This window comes from Dipteris shenzhenensis, chromosome 33 (genome assembly GCF_047967505.1).
Source record: "Dipteris shenzhenensis isolate YYH24624 ecotype China chromosome 33, Dip_SZ_1.0, whole genome shotgun sequence".
In the NCBI taxonomy this organism is placed as follows: domain Eukaryota; kingdom Viridiplantae; phylum Streptophyta; class Polypodiopsida; order Gleicheniales; family Dipteridaceae; genus Dipteris; species Dipteris shenzhenensis.
This window is the reverse complement of record NC_141628.1, coordinates 16,957,868-16,968,350: the sequence shown is the minus strand read 5'-3', so window position 1 is coordinate 16,968,350 and position 10,483 is coordinate 16,957,868. Positions and strand designations below refer to the sequence as shown.

The 10,483-nt window shown below is 40.6% G+C and overlaps 1 protein-coding gene across 3 annotated transcripts; it reads left to right on the top strand.

Annotated features, from left to right (window-relative positions):
• Positions 1-235: 235 nt before the first annotated feature.
• LOC147879759 (uncharacterized) lies at positions 236-3,550 on the top strand. Of its 3 annotated transcripts, none has more exons than XM_087371359.1 (3): positions 236-694; positions 777-1,925; positions 2,034-3,550. In XM_087371359.1, exons 2-3 carry the CDS (start codon positions 951-953, stop codon positions 2,586-2,588), a joined length of 1,530 nt encoding a protein of 509 aa, XP_087227485.1. In that variant the 5' UTR covers positions 236-694; positions 777-950; the 3' UTR covers positions 2,589-3,550. The 3 variants fall into 3 exon arrangements, with proteins under 3 accessions (XP_087227485.1, XP_087227486.1, XP_087227487.1); XM_087371361.1 differs by having other exon boundaries at positions 254-372; positions 912-1,925; XM_087371360.1 differs by having other exon boundaries at positions 236-1,925.
• Positions 3,551-10,483: the final 6,933 nt, after the last annotated feature.

Genomic DNA, 10,483 nt, shown 5'->3' with positions numbered 1-10,483 from the left:
ATCCTTTCCTCTGCCCCTCTCGTTTTCGTTTCGCTTTCCGCAGCTTTGGTTCTGTTTTAGCTGCCTTTGATCATTCGTGTATCGATTCAGTGATCTGCGCTGCACTCATTGATTGCAACCCACCAGAGCATCGTTAAGGCTTTGGCATCACTTCACAGCCCATCTACCTGCTCGTTTGTAATCCCAAGGCATTGCAAGAGGAGAACATCGTCTCATACTCTGGTGTTGAGTCGCGGCTAAAAAGTTGATGTATAAACAAGCTATCGGGCTAAAGCATCTTCCTTGAGGAGCAAAAGACAGACAGCATAGATTGTTATCTCCAATCTGCTCATGAGCCGTACGCTTAACAAGGAAACGACTGATGGCATGATGGTAATGTGCCTTATTGGATCTTCTCTGGCTCCACATATTCTATTGCACGTGAAACTCCTAATGCGTTCGGTTGCAAAACTATGCTCTTCATAGCCACACTATCTTTCGGTATTTTGATTTCTCCGTCGATCGACTTTAGACGAGGTTCCTTGTCTCGATCCGTTCTGCAGTTCGAAGTGTTCTGACGTGTGGAACATGAGTTCTGCTTAACTTTGCTTTCCAACAGAGTGCATTCATCAAGCGTACACCTATGTCAATGTTAAACCATATGGTGACGATTTTCCGCTTCTCCTGGTACTTAAGTGCCGATGTTCATTCGAACGTTAGAAGTACATTGTGTTATTGATTCTGTACTGCCAGAGTCGTACAAAAATAGCTTAAACATCTGTCTACCGGCTGATAAGGAATTATGCATGACTTCATGGTCGTCTGGAACCAACAAACGTATGATCTTCCGGCATTCTTGTAAAGAGACAGCTTGTAAGTCTCAACACTCACCGTCTCAGATTTCAACCTGATCTATGATGTCTTCATTTCAGACTAGGAAGTTTTCCATGGGGAAGGAATGACTTTTAAGAATGGAACCATCACAAGTTGGGCATGGAGACCCAGCCCATGTATCCATTATGCAGTGGAACTTTGCAGAGTCATCTGTAGCCAAAAGTACTCTGCGCAGAGCTCCTCGAATTGGGAAGAAATACCAAGCTGTTGTGCCATCCTTAAATAAACCGTCAGATTGCAAGGCTCAAGGGTGCAGAGAGAGCAACGGTGATTGTTTTGAGCATTGTCTGCAGGTTTGTAAGAATGCTGAGCGTGATAGAGCAGAATCCTTTGCCAAGGGATTGCCCATTTTGGTCACAGGAATTCGCAGGCTGCCCAAGCAGATCCCTGTCAAGCCAGAACCTATAGACGACAGTTCCCTCTGGGTGCACGGATCTGTAGCCATACGGTTGGATGATCTGGGGGCCTACAACCATCAAACTAGCTTGGAAAAGACAGATAATCCAGGAGATTTGGATGCAGATGTGAGTGATGACTTAAAGCATGCAGAGTCAGAATGTAGGTGTGCTTCATCTAGAAAGCGGCGAAAAAGAAAGGGTCAAGGATGGACAAGAGTAAAGAGGGCAAATGTCCAAACAACAAATTTGGGTAAACGCCAAAGAAAAAGTTCGCAGGATACTTCTTTTTTTATACAAAAACTCGGAAGAAATGCAGCTGGAAGTTCAGAAGAAATTGTAGTAGTACCAGGCAGCCCAATGGCAGATTGGAGTGACGATGATGTGATGGCATTTATAGCTGGAATTTATTTACTTGGGAAAGATTTTGCAGCTATGAAACGTTTTCTAGAGAGCAAGAGAATATTGGATATTGTCGTCTTTTACTACGGGTACTTCTATGGAACTGAGTTCTATAGTAGATGGGCTGAATCTAGAAAAGGTAACAAAAGAAAATGCATCCATGGCATGCGTCTTCTCACTGGATGGAGGCAGCAGGAGCTTTCCAAGCGGCTTTTTCCTCACATGAATAAGTTGGTGCGGGAGGAAGCTTTGAAGGTCAGGCTTATTCTAAATGCTTTGGTTGAGTCCGTTTCTATGGTTGCATGCATCAGTCTGTCAAAGAAGAGTTGAGATTTGTGTTTTCTTTGATGTTCTTCTGAGCAGGCAGTGGAGGATTTCAACAACAGTGCAATATCTCCAGAAGAGTTTGTCATGCAGTTGAAAGCTGCAACAGGGCTTGATATCCTGGTCCGTGCAATAGGACTTGGAGCAGGCAAACGTGATCTGACAGCTGTGCAAATTGATCCTGGATGCAGCAGCAATCAACAAGCAGTTCAATATGATATCCCTGTTGGGAGAGCATGCTCCTCTCTATCTAATGGGGAAATTATTGCGTTCCTCAATGGAAATATTCGAATAAGCAAGGCTCGAGCTGATGATTTGTTCTGGGAGGCTGTATGGCCACGTCTGCTGGCCAGAGGCTGGCATTCTGAACAGATTGGGGATCAGGGACTCTCTGGACCGCGTGGCTCACTGGTGTTTATAATTCCTGGCGTGCCTGAATCTACCAGAAGCTCATTAGAAAAGGGTGTCCATTATTTTGATTCTATCAGTGCACTGCTCAATCTTATTGCAGTAAACTCCAGCCTCCTTGATCCTCCATCTGGCTTTCTTGCTCTTGAAGAACGATGGGAGCCAGAGGAGAGTGTAGTTGGGTAGTAGAAAATCTTATGGGCACCTTAAACGGGATATTTTTTTTTCTCAGCAAAAGGTGCCTGAGAAGAGCATAGAGGCTTTGCTTTAAAATCTCGTGTCTCCTCCTCTTTTGACACCGCTCTAGAATGTAGAATGGCTTCAATTGGCCTTACATCGTCATTTCACAGAGCAGGAATCCTGTCATAGTTCAAGGCAAATCTTTTTTACAGAAAGCAGTACAAGGAAGTTGAGGGCAACAATTTTGAAGTTATTGCTGAAAGAGATTTATTTTGGACACATCGCCTAAAGAGATTTATTTTGGAATGGACGGGAGAAACTTCAGGGAAACCATAACATATTTTTCCAAGGGGAGCTGCTATATACCAGGGAAAATAGGAATGTTTTGCAGATGTACTTGGTCATTTTTTCAATACGGAAAGCAGAAATGTCCTAGATCATTATGGAAAATAATGTGCTGAGTTGGACTCATGCATAACAAAGTTCACACAATAAGTACATTTAAATATTGGAAGGCTAAGTAAGGTTCAAGCCAATCATTGAGGTAATTAATTAATTGCGAAGTGTTGCTTGTTTTCTGTCGAGCTGGCGCAGTTTTCAGAGAACTTGTGAGACTGACCTGCCTTGGAATTTGTTGGAGGAGGCCATCCTGAAGATCGTGCTCAACACATCTGTATTGCTTTGTAGCCTTACATGTCCATGAGGGTTTCCCAGATATCTTGAATGTGAGTATTGGGCAAATACATATATTTGCAATGGTGCTTCTTTTATCTCATATCTTGTGACGGATGAAGCTAGGTGGTAGTATTACCTGTACTGTTGCAATGCATTTACTATGAGTTATTGTCAACTGTGTTGGAGGGTGATTCTGGGTGACTTATGATATAACAGCAGGCGAAAGCTTGACAGCATGCTCTGATAGCTGAAGCTTCTATAATCAAGTTGTTTGAATGATATCAGGATATTTACAATTGGTAAACGTGGCATGCTTACTAGATAAGAGTCACCAAGTTCAACTTCAGCAGTCCCAATTGGTTTGGAGATGAAAAGCAATCAATGAAAGACTTAGCTTTGCATATAGTTTGTCTTTAATCTTCAAAATTCTTGGAGTGCTAGTGAAAAAAAGAAATTTACGCAATGAGGTAAATCTGCCCACTGCAATAGAAATATTATTTGGTTCATAAGCTGTCCATTTCCCATGATTTCAGTGAAATGAATTACGTGGTAAACTTTACAATTTCCAGCTAAAGCATATTAACATTAAAGATGCCAAGATTGTTGTTTGTCACCGTCTCATGCACAAGGGTAAGATAGGGATGAGGTAAACTAAGATTATCTGGGATTAGGGATTAATTCTCATTCTTTTGGACAGTTTATTCATCATTGAGACCATTGTGAGTCTTAATAGAGCTGAGAGCCAAAAATGGATGGGTCTCTCAGGGGCATATACATCCAGAGTCTGACCATTGGGGTGGTGTCTCTATCTTGTAGCTAGGAGAAAGCAATTCTCGCTAGATCTGGCCTGCGTCACTACTCTTTGGTCTCTGCATGCTTTGCGAAGTCTTCTAGATGGTCTTGTGCTGCTTAAAGGTTGTGAAGATGTTCCCAAGTAAAATGCAATCACTGGTACATAGACTAGCTCCTGGTGGTCCAATAACATAGTTAGTTGGGTTGTCTAGTTTCACCAAGAAGTTATCATTTTAAGACTAAAAGCTACTTATAGTTTGTCTTCATCTTTATTGGAGCTTCACTTTGCCTTAAAAGTGTAGTCTTGTCATATACTTGAACCTTGAATTCAAGGGCTATGGAAAGGTCTATCATGAATTAAGAGAACTTAACCTCTCATTGTTTTGCTCTTTATGATTGTAGCCACTCACAAGCTCTCCTATGTCAAGCTCAACACCATTGATACATCCACCAATGAGCTTACATAAAAACACTCTCAATCTAGAGTTTGATACTAGATCTTACTCTTTCTCACGTACATGAGGAGTATAAACAAGGAGGCACTTTGTCCCCTTAAAGTTAAATCTCAACTTGCACCTTTAAATCTCCACTTGCACCTTTTCCTAATTTCACTATATTTTCGTAGTTTAGAGTATAGGTTGTCTTATATTGCGTATCTCTTAATTGAGGAAGTGACATTCAATCCTATGCTTTACAACTAAGCAATCATGTGCTTAAAGAGCAATTCATGTTCCTATAGAGCTCCTTTTTAAAGACCAAGCCGAGTATTTTCACTAGAGATGACATTGACCTAAGGGAGGAAGAAGGGGATGACCAAGAGAGTCTAGATCCCCCACCTCAAGCATATTCAGGCAAGTTGAAATGGGAGTAGATCTTCACAACCCTCACAAGGGCGAAGTCTGAGTTCATCACGACAAGTCACAATGGACACGTTTAGAGCAAGTCCACATAGAGATTATGAAGCAACAAGAGGACAAAAGATAACGATGGAATTTCAAAAAAACATGAGCCGATAGGGAGAGAATCCTCGAATCTATTTGTAGAGTTTTCTGCGAGCAATAGAAATATTGCAAGTCAATATGGAGGAAGAGTGCTCATGTACTTCCTCATCACGTTTGTGACAAAGCTATTGAATGGTATGACTAGTACCCAAATAAGCACTTTGCCATATTGGAAGAGCTGAAAGTGGCCTATTTGATAAGATTCTAGCATGACTTTAGCAAGGAAGACTTCATGTTGAAGCTCAACTAACTCAACCAAGGCATAGGCAAATTGGTGTATGACTTTGCGGCACAAATGAGGGTGTTGACCAATGGTTAACCAATGGTTATAAGCTAAACAATGCGAAACATGAAACAACATACGATGGATTTCTCCGCAAAGTAATTGTGCTAAAAAAAGAGGGCAGCAAACCAAAAGAGGTAACAAGGTGGTATTTTAAGAAGTGGATAGCAAAGAAGAAGACGAAGTTGAATTCATGATCACGAAAGAGACCAAGCTTGAGAAAGGGGAGTTGAAAAAGCTTATTAAAGAAATGGAAATCAAAGGTGCTCTAGGAAACAGTGAAGTATGGTGCCACATATGCAAGGCGGAGATTTCGTGGAGTTACTATGTTTTTGTGTTTCATGCTTGCTTTTCAATAAATGAGCTACAAAACTAGCTAGCTTGTGATTATTGGTATGTGCTTTGGTGGCCAAGTAGAAGACATATAGGAATATTTGTGAGCATAGTGTTGCCAACAAGCACAAAAGAATTGCAAATGTCCATCAAGTGAAAAGAAAGCCAAGACGGCCCTACCAAGGACAAAGATCAAAGAAAACAAACACAGCATGCTATTCGGTGTCAAGGAAGGCCATCACAAGAGTGAATGCTGGTTGTTAAAGAAGAACTGGACTACTATAAAACGCATGTGACAAAGATGATCATATATTGACGATAAACACAGTGCTAGCAAGAGTGGATGTACAAATGGTCACTAGATCACACGACCCGACCCAAATGAGTAAGGTGCTGCATGTTTAGTATAGCATTGCAAATCTTGTGCACGCCTTCATTTGGTGGTATGTTTGATCGAAGGAATTGTTGGAAAACATGTTTGACAATTGCATTGTCCACTTTTGTCATGTATGAGATGCAATATACTTCGGCTACGTGGAATTGCAAGACAAATTGGATGTCTATGTTCACACCCCAAAGCCTGGAGACAATTTCATTGAAGTTTTTCATGTACATGTTCTTTGGATGTCTTTTGATGAAGATTGTGGATTATGTGCCATTGCTTAGCAGGGCGTGCATGTAGTCGTCCTCTAACATTGCCATTGCACTAATGTATACCTCCAGATCTTGGTGTTATAATGTGTCTCTATTTAAAAAGTCCAATTATTAATTATTTTTTGTAGTTGTTTTATGTTGTGCTTGTGAGGTTGTTGTCTGTTAGTGGGGTCAACATTTTGATTTCACACATGGGTGGAAGAAGGAGTTGGAAGCAATAACTTTTGTTTCCTTTTCTACATGTGGTTCTATGTTTGTGTAGTTCCATGTCTTTGGGCTCACATGTAGACTTTGAGATGTCAACGCTTATGTATTTGTTGATGAAACTTTCAATATTGTCATTTGGTGCTTCACTATACACTAGTGCATCTTCACTCCATAGTAAGCTGTGGTCATGTTACCTGCCATGATTCTTAAACTCCGTGATAAAGAAAGAATGTGACGAAGAACGTTAGAGGACCTAGTTGACACAACATCACAAAAGTGTTGTTCTTGAGCTTGTGCTTGTAGTCTGTAGATGTACGCATGTATGAGAAATCATGATAGCGTATTTGTGATTGTAGCAAATGCTCGACGATAGTGTTCTGTGAACTTGTCACTTTTAAGCAAGTGTGATCAACTCAATATAATAGGATAGGAATTCTTCTCCACACGAATAACCAATAGGCTAATGATATAAGGAATTCCATCATTGTAATGACAACATATTGAAGCATAATTTAGGGTTTGACTAGATGTTGATCTTCCATGCAGTCGAAGGTTTTAAATGCTTAAACTTAATACATCGAGAAATGCCTTTAGAAATGATACTTATCCCTGTATCCACCATTAGTGATCGCACACAAAACATTCTCCTTCTTAATTTTCATTGTGCTGATTGCTAATACATCATCCTCCATCGGTATATCATTGACTGGGTTGGTTACTAGGGCAAATCACCCTCCTTGGTTAATCTTTCATTAGCTTAGATCTATTGTGGGGAGAACTCCTTCCAATACAGAGCTATCTTCAATATTTCTACGGTTGTTAGGCTCACTTTCCTATTATTGGAAATTACCCAAGTTTTTCTCATTTCTGATGCAAAAGTCTTAGCTATGCTTAGTTCTTCCATATTTAGCTCAGATGTTTTGTCAACAATAGGTGCCTTTCCTTTCAATTGCTTGATCAATTTGTATACCAAATTTATCTATGATTTCCACTAGAGATACTTTTCTAATGATTTATCTTTCATACTACTTCACATGCCCTTTTTGTCGACTAACTACAATGGTGCTTATTGGGTCAACTACCTCAATGATGGATTCACATCCAGAATCATCTCCTTCCTGTCACCATATTGTCATTTAGCATTTTCAGTCTAGCAATTATTTGCATTTGTGAAATTTAGAAGCCTGGTTCCATACGTCGTATTCTTGGCCTTAAAAGCCATATTTGACCAAAATCTTTCCCTCAAAATCGAACCTACATGGGATGACATCACTTACGAGGTCAATCTCAAGTATGGGCAACTTATTCACTCTCACTATGGACTTCCCTTCGGTGCGGACCAAAGCATTGTGTGCCAAAGTTCCCAAAGGATCGTCTAGAGGTGTAGCTTCACGGTTGCCTATGATATTATCTCCCTCCTTACAATCTCCTTGTTTGCACAAACTTACCCTACTTGCTGCAATGGAAAAACCTTGCAGTTCTTTATGTGGGTCCTAGTAGAAGAATGTAAGGCAAGGCCTAGTACAAGTGAACTAATCGATCCCTAAACTATATTTTTAAAATCATCTTGACAAAGTTTAGTCCTTCAAAGCGTGTTCTTGATGCAATAATTTTGTGAACCATCATCACGACCTTATTACAATCTCTTAGTCATATGAAAAATGCTTGCATGTATTACATCTATTATATTAAAAAGAAAACACAATTTGAAGTACCCAAAACATTCAAATACAATCTCCACACAAAGTTAACAGACATTGTAGTAAGAAGTAAAACATAGAAAACCTTGAATGGTAACACGAAGTCTGCTACCAATGCAAGGAAATAAAGCACATAACATTAGTCCAGAGTCGACTAACGAGTCTCACAAAAACTGTAACGAGACAGACATTGGGAAACAGATAACCAGCATAACATAATCCCGAACTGAGCTAAAGGTCTGAGAACTACAAAGCTTTAATCGTCCGAATACAACATGTGTTCTTTGCAAATACTATATGTGTAGTAGGAAGTGCTAAGCATACTGTTGCATTAAAAAGACCTTGCACACAAATCAAAACGTAAACCGCAGTACACTATGCTCTGGGAATAAGCAAATTCTTGACAAAGGACAACAACGGAGTCCTCACCTTTAGCATAGGCCTCCCGTGCAGCAGCCTAAAAAGCCGCTTGACGACTTTGTTGATGGGAGTGGTTTTCCAAGAGACCGCAATCCGGGCAGCAGAGGTAAGTAGCACAGAAGAACTCATGACGAATTTCAATTTCCGGTCCAATTTCTCAGGACTCGGATAGCACCCAGATAGCCACCCGATTGTCCTGCACGCGGACCTGCATGCAAACATTCATAGGCAGTCCAACCCAAAAGGATTAGTCGGAATCAAACGCAACACTTCGTTTCAGTCCGTCACAAATAATTTTGTCAGACACAATATCAGAACGTTTCTCACGGATGATGGAGGCATTTCGTTTCACTTCGTCACAAACCGAGGACAAATCATTTCGTCAGACATAATATCAGAACGTTTCCACAGATGATGGAGGTCGCACCGTTTCCTCCACTTGTTTACCAATCACTCGCTTTAGCATTTCTGCGAGCAAGTGATAAAGAATATAGTCAACTTGCAAATCAAAGTAGGAACGGAACAAATGCAATGAAATGAACACAAATTCGAAGTATATAAAGGAACTCAGAAAGAAAATTAGAACCACGACGCTGGAAGGTGTTGTCCGTGTCCATTGACACCGCCTGCCCTTCGCGCACAGATTCAGGAGGGAGATGATTGTCAGCCATGGAGAAGCATCGAACGAAACAAGCTAAAGAATGTCATTTGCACTACCTAGAACTCGGCTTTTGTAACGGAGATCTCCACATACCAACTCCCCTGCATGTTGCTTGCATGCACTTAAAACTCTTGCAGCAAAATCTACGCAGTTATTTGATGTATATTCTGGCAGAGCACAAATTCTCCGCTTTCATGAAGCAGAGGACAACACACAACCGAATCTTCCTTGGCTAATCAATGCGCGATGACTATACGGAGAACTTATAAACTGTGCATGCCATAAAGCAAGTCTACATGGCTGCGTCCAATCAATACACCCTCACGTGGACCAATCATAAATCTAATCAAAATCCTCCACGAAATCTAGCTACAATGTTTTGTCAAGGCCATGCTCTAACAGATTTTACAGAGATAAAGTGAAGTCATGTCGCAAGTGGTCTCTGATTACTTGGCTAATTCATTCCTAAAAGGAAAGCCGCTTGTCAAGAAGACTTTGAATGAAGAACTGATATCGCAACACAAAAGAACACAAAATGGACCTCAGCAAGCAATTCAAGGCTTCAAATAAATGACAAAAATTGTCACTTAGATGTTCTCAATCATCCGTGGGAGGAGTACAGCTTGAGCAGCAAATCTTTTAGAGAAAGATCCAAACCAATAGCTCCAGCGACTAGTCTGACCACAAGGTTGGTACTCTCCATTTTGGGTCATCCCCACACTCACACCGGCTCCTCCATCCAAGATTGCGATGGCATTCTTATCTTGGTAGGAGATGTGAGGTAGTGTATTGGTGTTGTCACTTTCAAAATACTGACCCAACTTATTGCCTAGCCAAAGATTTTTCATCCTTACGCATTCAAATTGACAGTCAGATTACCAACTCGTGACAACAACAAGAAGAAAGAAACAGAAAAAAAGTCATTGCCCGATTCGTTGTTGCCAAGAGTTTTTAGCCAAGATCTGACCATCTATAAGCTCATAATGTAGAAGATTAAATCAAAGCAAGAAGGTTACGAAAGGTGTTGCTATTACTCTTGACACAATCGGCTAAACGCAGAGCTATGCTAACCTTTATATTTAACTTAAACAAACATGGAGACCAGCCAGAAAGTGCAGCTATGACTTTAAATTATATTTACTTTGCGTGCATTTCAAGCTTGGACTGCAAGAAAC